Source organism: Salvia miltiorrhiza, chromosome 1 (genome assembly GCF_028751815.1).
Source record: "Salvia miltiorrhiza cultivar Shanhuang (shh) chromosome 1, IMPLAD_Smil_shh, whole genome shotgun sequence".
In the NCBI taxonomy this organism is placed as follows: Eukaryota; Viridiplantae; Streptophyta; class Magnoliopsida; order Lamiales; family Lamiaceae; genus Salvia; species Salvia miltiorrhiza.
Genome location: NC_080387.1, coordinates 19,415,555 through 19,439,539, shown reverse-complemented (window position 1 = coordinate 19,439,539; position 23,985 = coordinate 19,415,555). Strand labels below are relative to the sequence as shown.

General features: G+C 37.6%; 3 protein-coding genes across 3 annotated transcripts; 2 read left to right on the top strand and 1 right to left on the bottom strand.

The window, feature by feature from the left end:
- The first annotated feature begins 7,261 nt into the window (after positions 1 to 7,261).
- Positions 7,262 to 8,985, top strand: LOC130993713 (calmodulin binding protein PICBP-like). Its single transcript, XM_057918778.1, has 3 exons — positions 7,262 to 7,547; positions 7,595 to 8,640; positions 8,722 to 8,985. The coding sequence occupies exons 1-2, from the start codon at positions 7,262 to 7,264 to the stop codon at positions 8,626 to 8,628; spliced, it is 1,320 nt and encodes a 439-aa protein (XP_057774761.1). The 3' UTR covers positions 8,629 to 8,640; positions 8,722 to 8,985.
- Positions 8,986 to 18,633: 9,648 nt separating this feature from the next.
- LOC131006897 (dirigent protein 2-like) lies at positions 18,634 to 19,601 on the top strand. Its single transcript, XM_057934045.1, has 2 exons — positions 18,634 to 18,761; positions 18,889 to 19,601. The coding sequence occupies exon 2, from the start codon at positions 18,913 to 18,915 to the stop codon at positions 19,504 to 19,506; it is 594 nt and encodes a 197-aa protein (XP_057790028.1). The 5' UTR covers positions 18,634 to 18,761; positions 18,889 to 18,912; the 3' UTR covers positions 19,507 to 19,601.
- A 69-nt stretch (positions 19,602 to 19,670) lies between these two features.
- LOC131006894 (scarecrow-like protein 3) lies at positions 19,671 to 22,115 on the bottom strand. The gene is made up of 2 exons (XM_057934042.1): positions 21,612 to 22,115; positions 19,671 to 21,156 (listed from the first exon to the last, which is right to left on the bottom strand). Exon 2 carries the CDS (start codon positions 21,147 to 21,149, stop codon positions 19,794 to 19,796), a length of 1,356 nt encoding a protein of 451 aa, XP_057790025.1. The 5' UTR covers positions 21,150 to 21,156; positions 21,612 to 22,115; the 3' UTR covers positions 19,671 to 19,793.
- Between the last annotated feature and the right edge of the window lie 1,870 nt (positions 22,116 to 23,985).

Sequence of the window (23,985 nt, the reverse complement as noted above, 5' to 3'; positions counted from 1 at the left end):
ATGACAAAAATTATAATTTCTTATGAGACGGAGGGAATATGTTTTTATAACGATTTCTATATCTTGCTTTTAAAATACTTCCTCCATACCCACGAAAAGTAATAGTGCAGATTTTAATAAAATAGTTCAATTAATATAATATCATCCATTCCTAAATTTACGAAAATAGTGATTATATCAGCATGAAACTTGTGCGTTGGATGAAGCGAATTCAAGGGCTGAGATTCTTTCTCTCTTTTTTTAAAATATATATTTTCTCATTGAACCTTCACACACACACACACACACACACACACACATATATATATATATATATATATATATATATATTGACACGATAAAATCATAGACTAACTTGTGAATTTTTACGTGTGTTTAATGGTGCGTTTACTTTTATGGATAAATTTATTCATGGAAAATAATGAATAACAAAAATTTATGCATTTAAGAGCATCTTGAATGCATTGGGTCTTAGATGGTGGTCCCCACCTATAAGACCCACCCTTCTCCAATGCAAAGTTCTTATTGAGGTGCTAAAATGCTTATTTCCACCAAAATTTCAATTTCAACACATTTTTGCAAAAATATTTAATTTTCATTGAAAATAAAATTAAACATTACATTAAAATTAAAAATTACATAATTTAAATTACTTAAAAAAAACATAATTTAAAAATCCTAAACTACATAATTCCCCGACGCTTGAGCACCTCTTGGATCAAATGGTTGTGCCATGCCAATTGAGCTTCGTTCATATTTAAAGTATCCATGTTGAGGATCTTCAAATCGAGTTCCTCCCTTTTTCACCGCGGCGATCGTCTTCTTGGCTTCAGCGATGCTACTGATTTGGGCCGTATGTTCCTTTATTTCTACGGCGACTTTCTCAAGCGCCTCGGAGTAAGACGACTGTGCGGAAGTGGAAGATGCTCCCCCCCTTCTTGCCCTTGCCTTTATCGCGCTTTGCCGCTTTCGTGCCTTGGGGCCTCGTGGTGATGCTCAGCTCCGATGAAGTAGTAGTTGCTTAGCTGTCGGATCCCTTCGACTTCTTGGCGGAGTGGACATTGGTGGCTTGCGCTGTGAACTTTTGACACTCGCAGAGGACTTTCCAAGCTTTGATATAGCCGAATCTCTTCTTGTGGTGAGCCTCGTGCATCGTCTAGGCGGCTTTGATGATTTGATCATTGCTCATCCCGCTACCCCAATTATCGTGGAATGCCTTTTAGTAGTCCATCCAAAGTCGCACCTCCTTTGAGACTCGTCCGAAGTGGGATTTGATATGATTCGGCTTACGCGTAGGTGTGCACCCAGGCGATTTGAGAGCGTTGTATTTCTCGTCGATTGAGCCCCAATATTGGAGCAACTTTTGGGAAGTTCCCAAAATCGGATTGTGGGTAGCCTCCGCCCACAATATGCATATGAGCTCCGTCTCGTCGCTTGTGTAGGTGGTGCGCGGCCCCTTGGCTTTAGGCTTCGCCTCCGACGCTTCTTCTTCAACGGTTGGTAATCGTCGCATTGGTTGAGTAGTAGGCACACCCGAAGCAAAGACGTTTGAAACTTGAGAAAATGGAGCAAACCCCATCATTGGTTGAGTAGTAGGCACACCCGAACTTTCGCCGCATTGCTCTAGGTAATTGTCGAATTCACGATCCATTGCTAAAAAATTGAAGAAAAAAATATAACTTGGGAAGAAATTGAAGAATGGGAAGAAAGCTTTGATATGAAAATTGGTGGAGATAAAAAGGGGTATTTATAGAATGGGAAAGGAAAATTAAACAAAAAAAATCACTCCCACTAGCCGTTTTTTTTTTTTCAAACGGTAACAACAATTATATAAAAAAATGAAAATGGAGCAAATTGTCGAAAAATTTGAACAAAAATTGGAGTTTTCTTTTATTTTTTTAAATATGCGCGTGTGGGGAACGCGCCCCACACAACGCCTTCGTCGCCCGGGACGCTCTTTCAACCTGGTGTCGCACTTGAAGGATTTATCCCCACGTGGATTGTTTCTCGGATATCTTAATTCACCATACAACGATTAATTCCTAACATGCTCCTATGAATTTAAGTGCTGCATATTGGAGTTAGAATCACTTACTTGTGAATTGGATGCAGAGGCTGTCGATGGCTGAATCGAATAACTCCAGTTCTGACCTTCTGAACTGTATCCCGCTCAATTCCCAACGTTGGATGGACAACGAACTATGAGAATTCCCAAGGAGAATTCGGCCACCTCAAAGTCAGTGCCCCCTACTGCTCTCTATAAAACCCTAATTTTGTGTGTGTCTTATTTTGAGAGCAGATAGTTGTATTTATAGACAAAACACAGTCCTGGGGCTCCCATAACTATAAGGGGTGAATTTTACTCCTACTGGGCTCAGGAGACTTTGGGCCAGTCCAGGGATCAGATACAAGGAATAAAGATGGGCCTCTAATTAATTAATTCTTATGATCAGCCCAGATCATAATTAATTCATAAGTATTAATTCATTCCACTAGATAATCAATACTGACTTACCCCTTTATTACCGATGATGAGTCGAGGCTTGTATTTAGACTTATTAAATCTCCGTATTTAAAATATCTGACATCCATTAATTAATTAGAGCTCTGACAACTTAAATTAATTAATCTTTTTGTAATCCTTAAGCAGTATCACTCAAACCTTATTATTGCGCCCGAACTTTATCAACCTGTCGGGTTTAACGCAATAAACCTTATTGAGCTCCTTGAGGGGATGCCATTATCCTATACCGGATACGGGTACTAATACAGATAACCAAATATCATATATTAACCGCTATCACCCAAAATACAGAGTACTCAAGTTAATATATAACTCTCACCTATAGTAAATCAAAGTTATACACGAATCAACATATATATATATATATATGAAATCTTATTAGTATTAAGATTCTATTAAGTCACCGAGATCTTGATTCTTCACTTATGTCAGATAGAAGAATACATCTCACTGTGATCATATCAATACGTTATGACGTACCAGTATAGACAAATAGTCAAGACAAACTATTTCCATCTATGCTGCAGCCTAGACCAACGACTCGTCCTAGAGTCATCTCGGCTGTGATCTATTTATATCTCTTAAGTTTATTCCAATTATATGACCTTCTGTGATCCGTTAATCACCATATAATGAACACAATCAGATAGGAGATTAAATAGTGAACACATGAATCATTGTATACAAGCATAAAACGTTCTTGCCTTCAGTATACAAATCCAACAGCACTGCCGCAGGTCGCCAGCGCGCGGTGCGCCGTCTCACCCGCGTCGATTCGGCCTTATCACTCCCGCACTGGAGGTGTTCTAAATGTCTCTTTTTTTTTCTAGCATTTGCACAAAAGTATTTTTCCTGCTTTATTTTCACTTCAGAAAAAAAAAAGTTATTTAAAAACATAAATTTTTATTATTCATTATTTTTTATGATTAAATTTATTCATTAAAATAAAGACAGCTAATTAAGTGATAAATTGATAAAGTGTTAAATAATGAGCCTTGGGGTTGTACTGTGTGGCATACGCTCCACTGTGGGCCACCTGCACGCCCACTTTTCTGCCGACTATTTCCCCATTCTTTTTCAAAGAAAGGAAATCCGACCGCCCACATTTTCAGTGGTCAGAAAAATATCGCCACACAACACAACACAAAAGAATGCAAAACTAGAAAACCCAAATTTGACCACGCATATATATAATCTTAAATCGGAATTTAAGTATTTTTATGTCAATTTAATTCACAAATAATTTTATAGTTTTGCTGTTCCGTGTGGTATTAATGAATTTGTAAACAGTAAATATGTATACATGAAATTTTATTACTAACATAGAAACGATTAGTGCTGATTTATGATGATTTCAAAAGCATGTAGCAAGATTTATTTCCATTACAAAAAATAGATCCTGAACTGATGCCCTATGTCCAATATAAGAGATTCTAGTATGTTTCGTTCTTTTTTTTTCTTTTTTTTCATGTGTTTGCACATTGATGTAAATGTGATTTAGAAAACTAGTCAAATGCCCAAAAATTATCTTGCAGTAATTTAGACATGTGTATAATTATATTACTAATGCATATATTTTATTGCTAATATGCAGAAGCAACAAGAAATCCTATATGCCCTCCGAAAAACAAGAAATCATATATTTTAAATGTATAGATGATACTCCCTCCGTCCGCCAAGATTATGTAAAAATTACTATATTTGGCGTCTGCCAAGATTATGTCACTTTCCTTTTATGGCAATGGTCCCACCATCTTCTTTAATATTTTATCCTTACTAACACTCTTTATTTACAAAAAAATCACTCTAAATTCAATCTCAACCACACATCTCATAAAGTGGTGGGACCCTTTCTCCACTACATCAAAATCATCACCAATTTTATTAAATCTCGTGCCCAAGCAATTTTACATAATCTTGGCGGACGGAGGGAGTAGTATTTATTATGTACATGTATAATCTTAACATAAATTGATATTCATACAATTTATTTCAATAAAAAACTATATTTGAGAAAATTCTACCAATATATTAATAATAAAATTTCAAATTTCAATTTAGTACTCCCTCTGTCCCGCGAAGCTTGAGCAGTATTTCTTTTACGTTCTAAGAAGAAATATTTGAGTATCAATCTCATCGATATCATCGATCTCTGTCCCGCGAAGCTTGAGCACTTTCCTTATATGACAATTTTTTTTTCATTTATTTACTTTTTCACTTTTTCACCTACCATACTTAACACACAAAATACTAACTTCTTAAAATCTATGCCGAAAAGAAATTGCTCAAGTTTCGCGGGACGGATGAAGTAATAAAATGAGTATCACTGAAGTCAAATGTCCAAAGTTTGAATTCCACTGATATCTTTATAGGTCTAAATCTGTCACAATTGATTTTTAAAGTGTGATGTACTTATCATATGTGATTTAGAAGCTATTGCACATGAACATAAGAACGTAGATTACTCAATGCGGTTGAAAGTAGTGACAGTAAGTTTCCATAAATTAGAAAGAAAAAAATACATGTTTTTAAACATTATTCCAAACAATTAAAAGTCACATGTATGATCGAAAATAATTTTCCAATTTAATGTAGAACGAGGGATTCACCCCAGCCTTAGATTATGATTGATCGGGAAATGAGGTGGCAGAATAGGATTGATGCACTCCACCTTAATCCAAATTCTTATTTTCCCAGAGATAATTTGTATTAATTGTTATTTTTGAAGCTCAATTTATTAGTTTTTTAAACATCACTAGAAAATATTAAATTTTCTAGCACGATTATGTATACTTTTTATTTGTTAAAACATAGAATAAAATATTTTGATCAAATTAAATTTTAGAATTGCAATGAGATCGATTTAGCCCGTACGTTGTGTTATCATTCCTATTATAACCTTCCATTTATTAAAATTAAAAGCTCAAAATAATCCCAACTAAAGAGAACTTCAAAAAATTCTAAACAAAACATTAGAAATATGTAATGTAGTAGGGTTAGGATGCGAAGAACTACACGTGTAAAATGGAAAATCAATATTCTAGACCCCCTTTCCTTTCTCTCTCAAAAAAAAAGTAATCAAGAAGAATAAAAACAGGAATAAAATATATGTGTATATATATATATTATGCAAATCATATAAATTTGATGCTTTAGTATTACCAACCCGAACCCTTACCCGGAGCATGCGGACTACTTTTAACGACCACACTAATTATACAAGAGTTAGTTAGGCAATCACCCTCAAATCACTATGATATGAATTTATATCATAATTTATTTTTCAAAATATTACTACCAAATTATGCCATTGAGAATTAGAAGTAAGAAATCGCAACGGTTTCCCCTTTATGAAATATCTCATTTATGAACATCCCAAAAGGAAGAAAAAGAAAAATGATGACATTGGGACATAAGAAAACTATGTGACAATTCAAACTAACATAGATATGGATAGCACAGAAGGTCATATTCCCTACAATACACCATTAAGAATGAAATAACAGCCTCTAAATTATTGAATATATTATGTTCAAATTTTGATTATGCACTCTACAAAAAAAAAGATTCATCTATATAAATTGATTTTGATTTTATGATCGAGCCCAATTTACTTCGAATTAATGCTGATATAACCGATCTAATTAAGATATAATATGAGAAAAAATTAACTTTGATTATAAAATTAAAATTAATTAAAAATATTACTTCATCCGTCCCATAAAAATATGCATAGTATGGAACGGCATGAGTTTTTAAAAAATCATGTAAAATGTAGTGTGAGTGGAGAAATGGTCCCACATTGATTGTGATGTTTTGTGGGAAGCACAAAATCTCATGTACACCCGGATGTACCGTACATCCGGGTTGACCTGTACCCAAATCCTGACCCGCATGCTTATTCAAACTCACATCCTAATCCAAATCGTGTAAATGATACTATTCAGTCATACAAATGACATTGCTTATAATTGACACTATTCAATTATATAAATAACACTATAACATTTTGAAATGTTATAATATCATTTTCAATCTTATAGTGTTATTTAAAATATTATATTGTCATTTACAATTTTATAGTGTCAATTACAGGAAGTGTCATTTATATTTCTGAATAGTGTCAATTATACACAATGTCATTTACAATGTTATAGTGTCATTTGTATAACTAAATAGTGTCGTTTACACGATTTGAGTCAGGATTCGGGTTTGGATCAAGATGCAGGTCAGGATCTGGGTATGGGTCAACTTGGGTATAGCGGTGTACCCAAGACCACCTCTTAGTGGGAGAATTATTACTATAAATAGACTATGCATGTTTTTATGGGAAGAACGAAAAATTAAAATTATGCATATTTTTATGAGACGAATGGAGTATAATTATCAATAAAATATTTTTATATCAAAATTCGATAATTACGAGCTAGTGTGCCTGTATAAAGTAATTGTGATTAATTATTTGTATAGCCATATAACAAGGAAAGGAAGTACCTTTAGTTTTATCAAAAAAAGGAAGTACCTTTAGCCATACTACATATTAAATAAATAAGTAATATCATATGAATATATGGAGATGGAGGGCCCAAAATAGGTTAGTGGAGAGTCGGCATCCAATACTAATCTCGCACTTATTCAAATTCCATACGCCACATGGAAATATACAACACAAAAAGATTGCTAGGAATAAGCATTTGATTTAATTTGATTTCCCATTTCCATCTTTCAACAAAAACCATGGTGCAGAGAAAGCTGAGCCTCCAAGTCCACCATGCTCAAACCCAAAGCTTCCTGCACCACCACGACGCCGCCAAGAGCCCCCGCGGCGCCGACCTCAAGGCCAAGAAGATGAAGAAGTCGGGGCCCATCAAGCGCCCCAAACCAACGCCTGCAACTCCGCCGCCACTGCTCTGCAAAACGACGCCCAACTACATGAAGTCCACCACGAGCTCCGACGCGAGAAAGGAGCAATCATCACAGTCGAAGTCGAGCTCACCATCCCCTAAAAGGGCTGACGAAGAAGGCCTGCTTGTTCAAAGCAGCAACCCCGGCCCCGGGCTCATTCGACAGCGGCTGATGCAAAGAGAGCGACGTGCTCCTCCACCTTGAAAGATTCCAAGTTTCCTGCCTTTCTCTCTCTTAACCCCAGCGGCCACTCTGCGGTGAAGGTCTGCCCCTACACCTACTGCTCGCTCAACGGCCACCACCACCCGCCGCTCCGCTCCTTCTTGTCCGCCGCCAGGCGCGCCCGAGCTCCGCCTACTCCAGATGACGATGATCAGGATTTCTTCGTTGAAATCTACATGCCGCAGGATCCAGAGGAAAGAGTTTCTGAGGATTTCTCGCAGGATTCCTTTGATGGATCTGATATGGATTGGGAGACGCTTCTGCAATATGATTATGAAGCAAACGCAGCCCAACTCAAAGACGACGCTTCAGATGGCTGCTGCGATGAGGTTGTTATGATGGATGAAGCCGCGCAGGAGTCCATTGATGAAGATGGTGGCTTCAACTCGGATAGCGATGATGCCGAATCCACTCAAGATGATCACCAAATTTCATCACTTATTCAACAACAAGGAGAAGAAGAAGAAGAAGAAGAAGATGAAGAAGGAGACGAAGAAAATTACAACAAGACTCCAACCAAAACTGATGCTCAAGGCCAACAAGAAGCTGCTGTTCCATTTGATGATCTGAACGAGGAGGCGTCTGGTGAAGCTGCACGAGAAGATGCAGAGGACATCGTTGCCTTGCTCCGGTTTGCAGGCAGCTCGAAGAAGCTGGTGGAGGATGGTGATGAAGTTGGGGGTTTCAATCCACGGGCACCGAATTTCCTGGCGGTGGAGGCAGACCCTGAAGCAGAGAGAGTTGATCTGAAGCATCAAGATGTTGATGAAAGGAGGAATTCAGAAGAATGGATGGTGGATTATGCACTCAGACAGGTGGTCACGAAGCTCGGCCCTGCTAAAAAGAGGAAAGTTGCTCTGCTAGTTGAGGCATTTGAGAAGGTCATGCCATTGCCACTGCCACCTACCAAATTTGATCTCCACTTGAGCTATGCTTCACCCTTCAATCAGCCAAGGCCGATGCAGGCGTGCAACTGATCACCATTGCAGGTAGGTAACACCTTAGGACTAACAAGAATCTTGAATGATGTCAAATATTCACAGAAAGTTTTTGTTGTTTGTCACTTGCAGAAGATTTTATCCTATCCCACGTCGACTCTATGTTGAACAATCAAAGTATGCTGCAAGATTACTTAGGGCGATCGCGTGATGCTGCCTAAGTTTGTTTCTGTGTTTTGTTTCCTTTTTATCTTAGAGACAGAATCTGGTGTGACCTTGAGCTACTTGTGTGTTGTTTATCAACTGATGTTTGCTGGTTTTTAGTAAACTCCGAATCCAGTCGCTCAGTTGAACTAAATCTATGGTTTGTGGAAGATTTAAACACATGATTACTCTGCACATGAGCTCAAGTAGAAGTTTTCCAAATCAAAGAAATACTATTGTTTCTATCAAAATCTCACTACAAGTATATACGAGAGGTTAGCTCTAGAACAGGAGCACTTACATTTTCTAAAACAAACATCCTAAGTTAGTAGCATGGCACAAGATCCCTTGATATAACTGAACATCAATTCCTTTCTGAAAAGAGCTCTGCATCAATGAAGTAACAGTAAACACTTATGAATAATTTCAAGCGAATATCTATTTGAAGGAGGGATCAAGTTAACAAAGGTATTAACTCTCTATCTTCCAAACTTTTTGTAGCTAAGGAATGGAGTAAATCTGTTGCTTCAACTTGCAACACTTCTCTTTTCTTACAGACTTATTTACAGGCTTTGTCCATGGAAAGAATAGAGACACGAAGCAATGGATTGGGTTTTGTGTGTGCTGCAAGCTTTAGAGGGTGCTTGGCTAAGGTTTTTTTGAACAGTAAGAACATGTGAGTTGTCAAAGTATTTAGAAAATTGAATTTTTAAGCTAGAATGAAAATTGTGCATAACATCATAAGCTCAAGAAGAAAAGTTAGAAAGAGAATTGTGAGTTGTAAGGTGAAATCCTTGTTAAAGATAAAAAATTGAGAAGAAAAAGAAAATGGAAGGGCATATGTTGAGAATGACGTATCATATAGTAGGGTTCTTTTTGTTTATTGATTGTTGTTTATAAGATCATCATGAAAAAATTAAGACGAGATTGAAAATTTTATTTTATTTTTTGGGAAGCTTATAAGTTATCGGAAGTTATTTTACAACTTATAGGTTATTTCAAAGCTTGTTTTCACACTTTAGAAATTATTTAAAAATTTATTTTGACAAATACTTTTGAGTTGTTTTAAAAAACTTATAAGTTCAACCAATCAGCTGTTTTAATTTGCGTCACATTCCTCTGTTATGTTATCAACTTATGTTTGTTGGTTTAGATAACATCATAGTGACACGTAGGAGAAGCACTCCAAATTTCTTGACATGAAATGAATATTATCTGGAAAACTCAAATCCTAAATGCATATTTTTTGGAAAATTCAAACTCAATGCTTAAACACAAATAGAATATCTTGAATCACATGCCCCACAAAGTATTTATAAGGGTCGTTTACTTTGATAAGAAATGATAGAAAAGATATATTTTTATTATTTTTACATATTTATTATGATAAAAAAAATTCGAACAATGTGAAATATTTTTTCGGGCAGCTCATTTTCTCTTAATTCAATATTGGATAATAATATCGTTGGGTAGTGATGCGAATATATTTTTCAATATTCTTTTATCTTTTCATCTCTAATAAACATGTGTAATATTTTCATCTTTTCTTATTCATCATTTTCAAATAAATTTTTTACAACCAAAATAAATGAATCTTAAGAATAAAGTGGAGAAAAGATGTACTCCATGGATAATTGTGTTTAATTTGTATTATATATATTAATTACCTTTTGATGTGTGTTCCAACTTCCAATATACTATATATTTGAATGTGGGCAACACAATTGAGTTTCATAAGCAGAAGAGAATTAAGATGAAAACTAGCTCGTAATTGCATTTTAAGGACTTGACAAATTAAAGGAAGATAAATAGATGCAGAGAGGTTGTAAAACAATAGCTTGTGAGAAAAGGGATGTCAGATTCGTTGTTGTAAGGCAGACTTTGTCTGTAAGCCAAGTGCACTCAAATATTATGTCTAGAGCTGACCCAAAGGAAAAATCACGCTGCCAAAACAGAGCATCCCATGGTTGGTGAAGTCCGACCTGAAAAATGATATCGGGTCGGATTAGCCCATCCAATAAGCTGAATAGGTAATTTGGGCCAAACATTTACCGGCCTAAAGTGAGCAAGCCAATCAAGCAAAACGGGCCAAATGAGCCCAAAATGTACCGTTGGTTAGCTTGAGATTAGGTCGCTTTTGACAGCACTGGTTATGATCCTTGGTAGGGATATTAACTTAGCCCCGAAATATGTGGATTGACCAGAATAAACTGATAATTAGGGAGCGTTAAGGCTGACAATTTTCAATTCTATTGAATAACTCGAAAACTCAATAGGGTTGATCAAAAAATAGTCTGAGCCTTATAGAGCTGACCGGAAAACAATGTGTTCGCCTGTTAATATGAAAATTTTCTTCTTATTTGATTTTCCAACTTCATTACTTTGCTTCTAAAATTTAGTAATTTAAGATATTTTTTTTCAAATATTTGTGAAATGTATTTTGGTCGCTTCTCTATGTTTTTAATTTAATACTTAAATATACACATTTGTCCGCCAAAAGTATAACACTTTTGGTAGACACATGTTTTGATAAAATTGGCGGTGATTTCTATGTAGTGAGAAATGGCCCCACCAAAATTTGAAATAAGTGGTCGATATTGAATTAATGATGATTTTTGGTAAATAAAGGGTGTTTGTGTGAATAAAAGATAAGAAAAAGTGGTGGGTCATGCCTTAAAATGGAAAGTGCCATAATTTTTGTGGATATCTAAAATGACAAAAGTGACATGCTTTTAGTGAACGAGGAGAGTAATATTTAATGTAAAAATCAGAAAATGATAATCATTTAAGAAAAATGTGTATATCCCTCTCTCTAAGAGTTGCATACTCCCTCCGTCCATAATAAAACATCTTAGGATGGAGTGACACGAATTTTAAAACGAGACTATTGAGTGTATTGAAAATGACGAAAATGATATTGTAATTAGTATTGTATTGTTTTAATTTTTATTAGGAGTGGTGAAAATGTGACAAAGTAAGAGTATATGAGGTATTATTAGTGGTGGTAGTTCAAAAATAGAGTATAAAGTTATTTGTGGACGTCCCAAAAAGAAAAAGTAGGAAATTTTATCATGGACGGATAGAATATTAGTTATTGTGTCAGTTGATGTTGAAATATCACTTATTTATATGTGTATTTGTTTGTTACAAATATAAAAGTGTCAAGAGAAATATATTAATTAGTATTTTTTTCATAATTTTTTCGAGCCCATGGTTTGCCCTAAATCCAAAAGTTGAGGGCTATTGTTGAGAATTTATACCCCAAAAAATTTCATGTCGAATAATCCACAAATTAATAGGATTGGTTCAAAATTTGATAGAATGGCCCAAAATTCGATGAACTGACTCAATTAACATCCCTAATCCTTAGGGCATCTCCAACACTTTAAGCTATTATAAAATAGCTTTAATACTAAAATAACAGAAAATTTTAGCTCCATCTTTAATGTTGTGTTCTATTATATAGAGAAAAAAAAGTTCAAAAAGATACTTTCTCTAAGTAAGAGAAAAATATTTCAAAAGATACTTGTTTTTTTAATTATGTCATTCTCAAAATGTATTCTCATTTTTATTTTTAGTAGGATTAATTGTCTATAAATATACTAACTATATTCAAATTTTGAATTTTAATTAAATCTATTTTTTTGGTAAAAAATACATAATTTTCTTTTTTGAAAATTGACCCAAGCTCATAGTTCGACGGACAATTTGAAGGTACTGTTGGAAAGCTCTTGACATTTTCTTTCTATTGATATTTATATTGTTGGGTTTTGGTCACCGTAAGTGGTCGAAAAATGGCATGAAAGTTGATGTCATGAAAATCTATATTTTTGCATTTTTTTTCGACCACTTTCTATGACTAAAATCCAATAATATGAGTATCATTAGAGAACTATTGTCAAAATATATCCAACGGTTGACAATTAAATTATTGACCAACGAACTTATAGAGTTAGGCCAATTCTCAAAACAATAAAAATTAATGTATTTTTTGATAAAAAAAATAAATCTCATTAAAAATTAAAATTTAAATATAATTTATGTATTTATAGACAGTTAACTATTTTTAGTAACTATAATTAACATAACTTACTCACAACAAGGGTAACACCTTTATTCCAATTACACACTCAAATAATTTTCTAGAACCCGTGTCATTCTCACATGACATGAGAATGCATTTACGGGACAATTATTTTATATAAGAAAGTTTATAAAAAAATAAGCGAGTAAAATTTTGAAGTAGCCAAAATGAAGCATAAAACACAATTTATGGCCACACATTGAAAAAACACAAAATTTGGCCATTTTTATTGATTTGGACGTTTTTACCCTTAATGAGGCGGACCGGGTAGGATCAGGCACGCGGGTCGCGTGCCGGGTCGGGTTAGGCACTTATGGCACTATTAGTGCCATAAGTGCCAAGATTTTACTTTGATTTTATTTTGGATTTCCGTTGGCACTTATGGCACTAATAGTACCAAAAGTGCCAACGGAAATTCAAAATAAAACTAAGTAAAATGGTCATTTGGGCACTTATGGCACTAATAGTGCCATAAGGGCCTGATGCATGCCATGGAGGCCCAAGTTACGTTGCATATGTGGGCTGATTTAATAGAGTCTTTTATTTTGTTTTATCTTATAATTTTCGTGGGTTATGTTAGGGTGGCTGAAATTAGGCCTTAGTTGAGTCAATTTTGAGTTTTATACCTTGTTTTGACTAAGGATATGTTTCCTTATTAGATTAGGAGTTATTTTCCATGTTTATTCTCCTAGTTTGGTTAGGTTTTCGCATACCTTATTTGTAGTCTTTATGATGGACGAAAATTAGGGTTTCTTTTGCTTGTTAGTCAAGTTAGGTTTAGTCTTTACTTTGCCTATATATAAGGCTTTGTGTTGGACGAAATATCAGCCTACTTTTATCAATAAACTTGTGAGTTTTATTTCTCTCTTGAGATTTCCGAATTCCTCTTGATTATTCCAAGACGAATTCAATTTATCCGGCGTAACGGCGAGTCAACCATCCCTCGTCGCGTGTCATTCATCGTCCCCGAGTTGCTGCGTCAACTTCACGTTGGGGTTTAGGGATCCGTTCGCCTAAATCATTCCGTGGGTTAGATTCAGAGGTTTTGGGATTCCATCTTCTGTTCGTGTTTCAAGTCTTCCGTTTGCGTGGTGTTCGATTGGTCGGCAAGGATCATATCATTTGGTATCAGAGCCAGGTTTCGTATCCAGATTTTCGCAGGAAATCAAGTTCTGGCAGTCTCCGAAAAACGGCCATAACTTTCTGTACAGAGCTCGGATTAAGGCGAAACAGGTGGCCACAGAAAGCTCTCTCGAAAACGAAGAAGTCGTATTTCTGGGCAAAATACGATTGGAGGACGTTTGATGCTTAAAACGAAGGGTTGAAGTTGGCTGACCTGTTCAGCGACGAATTGATAAATTCCTAGGAATTCTTCAGGAGTATGACTGGAGTCGATTTGCCTACATATATGGTGGAAGAGCTGCAGAGAATCATACAGAATGCGTTTAAGCCTATTCATGAGAGGTTAGATCAAATTGAGCAATCTCAACGGAGACCGGATCAGAATTTTCTTCAGTCAATTAGGCGTCCTCGAAAGGGTCTTATGAAAGAAGAAAAATCTTACGAGGAAGAGTTCGAGAATGCTTCTCGACAATTTTATAGCTGCAAGAAAAGGCGAGATGAAGCAAGGGATCATGAGAATATCAAGTTGAAAAATATTCCATCAATCCAAAAGAAACACGATCATAAATCGTATCTTGGAGGGGAGTGGGATAATTGGATCTATGAAGAGAATCAGTCATTGCCAATGCAACAACTAGAAGACACCGTCACTCTCAACCAGACAAGCCACCGTTTGAATCCAAAGAAGATGAATGTTGAAGTGGAAGTCGTGGCGTATATCAATGAAGAGGCATGTTTGAATCCAAAGGAGTTGGTGGAAGTTGATAGAGAGGTTGATGTCAAAGATGATGAATCTACTCCTAAGTTGCTAAAATTCAAGGATTCAAGTGACGAAGTGCTTGAGGAATCTACTCCAACTACTTTGGAAGCAAAGGCTTTGACGCAAGCAAAGGGCGTTGAAAAGGAGCAGCCCATAGATAAAAAGGAGATTGGGTTTATGCAGAAGTCATTTCTTGCAAGGGCTTGTGATTGGATGTGGGCCGTGAAGGAGGAGAGGCTGATCATTGTGTTGCGGTTCAAGGTCCAAGAGAAGTCAGAGTTAGAGCCGAAGAAGAAGAATAATGCACAAGGGAGAAAAGCTATGGTCCAACAGTCAATTAATGCAAGGAACGAAAATTTGATTTTTGATCCTGGCATTTGGATTGACGACTTGGATTTGAGGACAAATCCCTTTCAAGAGGAGGGGAATGATGCATGCCATGGAGGCCCAAGTTACGTTGCATATGTGGGCTGATTTAATAGAGTCTTTTATTTTGTTTTATCTTATAATTTTCGTGGGTTATGTTAGGGTGGCTGAAATTAGGCCTTAGTTGAGTCAATTTTGAGTTTTATACCTTGTTTTGACTAAGGATATGTTTCCTTATTAGATTAGGAGTTATTTTCCATGTTTATTCTCCTAGTTTGGTTAGGTTTTCGCATACCTTATTTGTAGTCTTTATGATGGACGAAAATTAGGGTTTCTTTTGCTTGTTAGTCAAGTTAGGTTTAGTCTTTACTTTGCCTATATATAAGGCTTTGTGTTGGACGAAATATCAGCCTACTTTTATCAATAAACTTGTGAGTTTTATTTCTCTCTTGAGATTTCCGAATTCCTCTTGATTATTCCAAGACGAACTCAATTTATCCGGCGTAACGGCGAGTCAACCATCCCTCGTCGCGTGTCATTCATCGTCCCCGAGTTGCTGCGTCAACTTCACGTTGGGGTTTAGGGATCCGTTCGCCTAAATCATTCCGTGGGTTAGATTAAGAGGTTTTGGGATTCCATCTTCTGTTCGTGTTTCAAGTCTTCCGTTTGCGTGGTGTTCGATTGGTCGGCAAGGATCATATCATTCCCCTCCTCTTGAAAGGGATTTGTCCTCAAATCCAAGTCGTCAATCCAAATGCCAGGATCAAAAATCAAATTTTCGTTCCTTGCATTAATTGACTGTTGGACCATAGCTTTTCTCCCTTGTGCATTATTCTTCTTCTTCGGCTCTAACTCTGACTTCTCTTGGACCTTGAACCGCAACACAATGATCAGCCTCTCCTCCTTCACGGCCCACATCCAATCACAAGCCCTTGCAAGAAATGACTTCTGCATAAACCCAATCTCCTTTTTATCTATGGGCTGCTCCTTTTCAACGCCCTTTGCTTGCGTCAAAGCCTTTGCTTCCAAAGTAGTTGGAGTAGATTCCTCAAGCACTTCGTCACTTGAATCCTTGAATTTTAGCAACTTAGGAGTAGACTCATCATCTTTGACATCAACCTCTCTATCAACTTCCACCAACTCCTTTGGATTCAAACATGCCTCTTCATTGATATACGCCACGACTTCCACTTCAACATTCATCTTCTTTGGATTCAAACGGTGGCTTGTCTGGTTGAGAGTGACGGTGTCTTCTAGTTGTTGCATTGGCAATGACTGATTCTCTTCATAGATCCAATTATCCCACTCCCCTCCAAGATACGATTTATGATCGTGTTTCTTTTGGATTGATGGAATATTTTTCAACTTGATATTCTCATGATCCCTTGCTTCATCTCGCCTTTTCTTGCAGCTATAAAATTGTCGAGAAGCATTCTCGAACTCTTCCTCGTAAGATTTTTCTTCTTTCATAAGACCCTTTCGAGGACGCCTAATTGACTGAAGAAAATTCTGATCCGGTCTCCGTTGAGATTGCTCAATTTGATCTAACCTCTCATGAATAGGCTTAAACGCATTCTGTATGATTCTCTGCAGCTCTTCCACCATATATGTAGGCAAATCGACTCCAGTCATACTCCTGAAGAATTCCTAGGAATTTATCAATTCGTCGCTGAACAGGTCAGCCAACTTCAACCCTTTGTTTTAAGCATCAAACGTCCTCCAATCGTATTTTGCCCAGAAATACGACTTCTTCGTTTTCGAGAGAGCTTTCTGTGGCCACCTGTTTCGCCTTAATCCGAGCTCTGTACAGAAAGTTATGGCCGTTTTTCGGAGACTGCCAGAACTTGATTTCCTGCGAAAATCTGGATACGAAACCTGGCTCTGATACCAAATGATATGATCCTTGCCGACCAATCGAACACCACGCAAACGGAAGACTTGAAACACGAACAGAAGATGGAATCCCAAAACCTCTGAATCTAACCCACGGAATGATTTAGGCGAACGGATCCCTAAACCCCAACGTGAAGTTGACGCAGCAACTCGGGGACGATGAATGACACGCGACGAGGGATGGTTGACTCGCCGTTACGCCGGATAAATTGAATTCGTCTTGGAATAATCAAGAGGAATTCGGAAATCTCAAGAGAGAAATAAAACTCACAAGTTTATTGATAAAAGTAGGCTGATATTTCGTCCAACACAAAGCCTTATATATAGGCAAAGTAAAGACTAAACCTAACTTGACTAACAAGCAAAAGAAACCCTAATTTTCGTCCATCATAAAGACTACAAATAAGGTATGCGAAAACCTAACCAAACTAGGAGAATAAACATGGAAAATAACTCCTAATCTAATAAGGAAACATATCCTTAGTCAAAACAAGGTATAAAACTCAAAATTGACTCAACTAAGGCCTAATTTCAGCCACCCTAACATAACCCACGAAAATTATAAGATAAAACAAAATAAAAGACTCTATTAAATCAGCCCACATATGCAACGTAACTTGGGCCTCCATGGCATGCATCAGGGCCATACGTGCAGTACAAATACAAAAACAACAACATCATTTAAACCCTAAATAGAACATCTAAACCCCAAATGGATAATCTAAACCCTAAATGGAATATCTAAACCCTAGGGGGAAGTGTGCACTTATGGTGCCTTATGGCACTAATAGTGCCATAAGTGCCATACGTGCAGCACAGATCAGATCAGATCAAATCTATCGATGGCTGAAATCGAAGAAGGCGGAGATCAGATCTGCCGATGGAGGAGGCGGCGCAACGATCAGATCAGATCCACCGCCGCCGCCTCATCAGATCAGATCCAAAAAATCATCCCAGACACGCCCAAAAAAAATTAGAAAAAATCAGAAACTCGAAATTCCCCCAATCGAAACAATGTCGTCGAACAACGACAGCCCATCGTCTCCCACGGCGGTAGCCACCGTCGACACTACGCCTTTTCTTGGCGACCAGAGCCCCAGCAATCGCTCCTGCTTCCTCGGCCTCCGCGGCGCAACTCGTTTTCTCCACCGCGCTAGCAGCCACGGCCGCCCTATGTGAGAGCCCTCTGTCTGCGTCCGCGAAACCACGCCGGAACAAATCGAGGAGCGCCAGAGCGATTGGGCCAAATCAAAGAGCTGCAGTGCGATGGGTGGAAAGGGCAAATTAGGCATCCCACCTAATTAATGGCTAAATTTTGATGTTTTTAGATTTAGGGCTAAATTTTGATTTTGTATCCTCAATAGGGCCATTCGGCCCTATTGTTTCAAATAAATATGTACCAACTTTTTTATATCCACAAAATAGCATAATCATAAATTCAGTATATTAAAAAAATAAAAATAAAAGGGCTAGCAGAGCGACAGCATCACGCGCGGCACCATAGCCATCTAGATTTTGCCGTGACAATTTTATCCTCAAAAAAGCGACTCACCGCGCTGGAGATGAGATGATCTTGGTAACTACTTACTACTGTGCTGTGCGTCTTCTTTGAGAAAAATATACTCTCTCTCTCTGGATTCATGCATATAATATCTCAGTTAAAATGCAACTTTCAAGTTCAAAGAAAATGATCCCAAAGGAGTCCCACTTTTTTAAAATCCATTTACCTAAAAGTCCACTGAGGTAATGGCTTCTTCCATCATGCTGCTAGTGTTGACACACTATCATGTTTTTTTTCCAACTTCTCTTGCTTTCTCCTCAAATCTTCTATCATTACTATGAATCATAACACTGAATAAGCATGTAACAGGAAAAGCAAAAGTGCAACCATGCCATGAAAAAGGCTTATTTAAAGTCCTCCTACTCTCTCCTCCCTTCCCACCAACAAATGGCTACTCTCTTGGCCTTCTCCCTCATCCTTCTCTCCACGCATGCCATACTCACCCATGCCAAATTTTCCGAGCAGTCCCTCGAAACGCAGACTGCTCACCGTGCCGAGAAGGTGAGCCATCTGCACTTCTACTTCCACGACATTGTGAGCGGGAAGAACCCGACTGCCATCGTGGTTGCAGGGACAAGAAACGTGTTTGGCATGACGACAATCATAGATGATCCCTTGACAGAAGGGCCGGAGCCCGGATCAAAAGTGGTGGGAAGGGCTCAAGGAGTGTATACCTTGTCTGCGAAAGACGGTGCAGCTCTGCTCATGGCGATCACTCTTGTGTTCCAAGAGGGCAAGTACAACGGGAGCTCCATCAGCATTCTTGGGAGCAATCAGTTTCTTGAAGCTGTGAGAGAGATGCCGGTTGTTGGAGGCACTGGAGCTTTCCGTTTTGCTCGTGGCTACGCCTTGGCCAAGACGAACAAGTTCACCGTGGCCACAGGAGATGCTGTGGTTGAATACAATGTCTTTGTAATGCATTACTGAAACTGCATTTGTTCAAATATCACAACTTCCTTTAATTTTATTGAGAGACATGATGTGAACTTGATTTCCTCAAATTTCAAGAGTTGGATTCTTCATGTTCTTGCTCTGCAACTGCAAAGCTTCATCTTTCTTAACCCAATCTAAAATTCCAACACACAGCATGATAATAGGAAAACTTGATGAATTATATGCAGATGATGATACAATTATGGAGGTTTGCTAAGTAACTTAAATATCCTCTATACAAATTGGAAAAATGGAAATTAAGGCTTCATCTTCCTCAACTGTTAGCGTCTAAACCTCCACGCCGAGACAGAGAAGAGCGGCTGATCCTGCCAGCACATGACGAAGCAGCCGTTTTCGTCTTTCACTTTGTAGCCATCGTAGTTGTAGCTCTGCAAGAGCCTCCTGGCCTGCATCATGACGTGGTAGCTCAAACACACCTTACCGAAGCCAGCTGACTCGAGCCTAGGGATCCATCTCTCGAGCTTCTCGTGCCTCGCCCTTCTCTCGACACCCTCACACGCTATGATGTTCTTGATCTCCCGGCCGTAGAGCATGCTCTCAATCTTCTGACGCTCCACGGAAGCACTTGGCCCCGTCGACTCCAAGCAGTCGAAGAGCGCTGCGTAGAAGTTCAAAGCTTCCATCATCCTTTCCATCAAACTGGCCCTATTGTGGTTCGACTCTTGCTCTGTCACCACCATCAGCTTCGGTGACAGACCCCACAACGCGTTTAGAAAGCCCTCCATCTTAGATTTAGGCAGCAGCATAGGCGAGGACGAGGCAGAATCCGGGCTGGCGGTAGCATCCTTATCGAGAAAGTCACTGAGAGTGCGTGGATTCAGATGCAGGGCTCTCTGCAAGAGCACGCCTTTGGGGCTCCTGCTCAACTCATCATCGAATGCGAGAAGAGAATGCAGCTGGAGCACGGAGCTTATCGCTACAGCCTCCCCCGTCTTGACACGTAGGCATCCAACATCGAGACTCTCCAACGGGGTAACCACAGGATGAAACTGGAAAGGGATGTCCAGCTTCTCGGCCTCCTCGTTCAACCGGTGAGCCATCTGATCCAACACAGCCTTCTCGTGGTGAATGCCCGTGATCCTGAGATGAGGCGGCCCCTCAGGCCGCGTGCTCAACGCCTGGATGAGGCTAATCCACTGAGCAGGCTCGAAGCAATGCAGGTCGATTATGTGGACCACCTTCTCCCCCTCCATGGCCTCCAAGATGGCCTGGTTGGTGATCACATACGAGAGCTTCAGAAAGGGGCAGAGCTCGAAGAAGAGCTTCTGCACGAGGAGCTCCTCGGCTGCGAAGCTCATCCTGGTGGAGTTGAGGGCCTTGTGCAATCCGGGCCAGCCTTTGAGCATGCGGTCAGCAAGAGCCTCTGTGAAGTAGGCTGCGATCCTCTGCATTGTGTCGCCATTGGGGGAGGCGAGATGCGTGATGTAGTCGAGGCCTGTGTTGGCGTTGTCGACACTTCCAGCAGCGACGTGGTTGGCGCAGGCAAGGAGAAGATGGATGAGGCACAGCCCTCTCTCCTCGGATTTCATCTCCCTCAACCAAGGGTAGGGGGCGGGTGATACAGACATCATCGAGAACATCTGCAACGGAGACGACGATCCCTCCTCCGGAACCATACCAACACTACATTCAATATCATGTTTACTACTTTGTCAAAAATCAGAGGATAAAATATCTGTATCAACATGGACATTTTGATTACAATTTTCACCTCTTTCATAGTCCAAACAATTGAGAATAAAAATTTGCCCTGTTTCATGTGTTTCTAAGTTATTCAAGTATCATAAATAGTTAAAGAAGAAATACTAATAGGTTCTGATTTTTAGGTTAAACCATATATAACCTCTTTTCATATAAGAATTTTAACCTTCAAAGAGCTATTTTCACACCTCATTTTAGCACATGAAATACATAGAGATACAAAGGAGTACATTAATTTAATCCCTCGAGCATTTGATCATAATATATGACTATGATCAAAACATAAGAAATAAAATTTCAAGAAAAATCAAACTGAAACATGAATGAAAACTTAGTTCAAGAAATCAACAGAAAGAAAGCAAAATCAAGAAACTCACCAGTATTGGGATGCAAAAGGAGGCTAACTGCTTGAATCAACAAGAAACAAAAACTCAAATATCAAAGTAAAGGGTTATATGTGAATTGATTAAGAAAAAAAGAAAAGAAGAGAAACCCCATGAAAAACAAGTGTTGAAGAAACTCCAAAATCCCCTAAGATGTGAAATCACAGAGGTTTGTTTCCATGGGGTGTTCCACTACCCCAAATAAGGTTTGGTTGAGAGCCAAATGGAATTAAATCATTTGGTTGTGCTAGACTTTTCCATGGCTGCATGTATGACAAATCTAAGGGGGTAGATTTTGTCCCTTTTTTGCTTTGTTGTTCCCTTGGGGGCTTCAGAGCAATAGGGAATATCTAAAAATCCAAAATCCTCATAAATACATGAGATGAAATTTTCTCCATTAAAAATTGGGATTGTCACTATGCATAATGGATGGGAATAAGAGCTGGCCTAAAATTTGGTGTTATTCCTTAATACAACAAAAGCCAAACAGGTAATGTGTGACCAAGACAAAACAAACACTTGGGGTTGTTGCTTAGTGGGAGATTGCAATGCTACCAAAAGTGAGAGACCCCCTCCAACGATCATGCCATACTATACCAAAAAAAAAAACTATTAACTAATTAGTAAAGTTTTGTTTATGTCAAAATGAAGTATTGGATATTGATTTGGAAGGCTAGTTTTGTATTAGTACAAGTACATCATTCAAAATTTATTTGATGAATCTTGTCACTCTGGAGTGTATTGAATTTTTTGGCATATATGTTAATGTATTTATGATACTGATAAATATGACCTCTTTACATTCTTTATGTCGAATTTACTTGAAAAACTCGTGTTTGAAATAAACTTGGGCTTAACTTCTGTAACTCTTAAAAGTTATTTAAACTCACAACGTGCCTTGCATGTAGCATTTAGTTGGTCTCAGAAATAAACAGATAAATGGATTACTTTACTCTATACAATATTCCAAATGTCATGAATTTCATATTGTATCTAAAAACTTCAATTTGACATATTTTAGTCTGAGATTGTTATGTGCATGCCTAATATAATTTGGCCTGCTTAAATATAGGTGTTAATGGAACCGAAACTCTTGGATTCAAAAGATAGTAAAAAAATTAAATAGGATCAAGTAGTTATCTAGCTATTTTTCCTTTGCGGTGATTCAAACCTTTAACTTATTAATTAAAGATAAAACATACTATACTAACTTAATTACACTTCATTATCTTATAGTATTTTAAATTAAATAACCCGAACACATCCATAAATTGCAACAAACAAAAAATCAGTGTTGTTTTTGTAATGTTGTGGAAAGGCGTAGACCATCCACTTGTTACTATCCTCTTGCATTTAAAGACAAAGAGACAAAGCAGTTTTGCTATCTGCCAAAAGCTTCATGCTTCTAACTTTTGGTTTGCAAGATTTGGAATTTTCTCCTTGGATTCTTCTTCTAATTCCATCACTTCGAATTTTTTTCAAAATACTCACTTCTCTATTGTTTCTTCAACCTCGTTAATTAGTCGTTACGTTACCTAAACCTTAATTACGATCACTTCGAATTTTCTCCTGCAAATATATTTTAAATTAATTATATTGCCCGAACACATCCATAAATTGCAACAAACAAAAAATCAATGTTGTCTTGTGTGGTTGTGAAAAGAAAACCTTGACAAGGACGTCGAGGGTTAATTAAGCCATAGTTAAAAGATACTTGTTGGCTAGCATTGTTAGATTATGAGATAAGAAAACGTATATCTGCTGCATATTCACGGATATAATTAAGTGGGGCTGTCATTTGTTCGAGGATACTGCACTAAGTGAAATATGTGAATTTAGAAAGAATTTATTTTTACTTATCTTTTGCAAATATTTTACTTGTTTTTAATTTTTGTAATAATCATATGAGCTTTTAATTATGGATACATTATTTACAAAAAACCCCCAAACTATTGACTTATTGTAGATAATTAAATTTGTCATCGAATTATATGAGTTAATGGGCTCAATTAGCCCTTCTTGGATAAGAAAAGGAAAAAATGTCCACCCAAATAAAAATATGGAAAAACTAGACTTTTTTAATGTAAATGTACAATTAATTAATACTATTACACACTTTTACGAAAAGTGTGTAATGACGTAAAAGTGTGTAATTGAGAAAAAGTGTGTAACAATGTAAAATACACTGTTACACACTTTTTCAAAAATCGTATAGTAATCACAAAAATCGTGTAATAGTGTATTTTACATTGTTACACACTTTTGTGAAAAAATATGTAATAACGTAAAAGTGCGTGTTTACGAAAAAGTGTGTAACAGTGTAAAATACACTATTACACACTTTTTCGCTTCTAAAAAGTGTGTAATA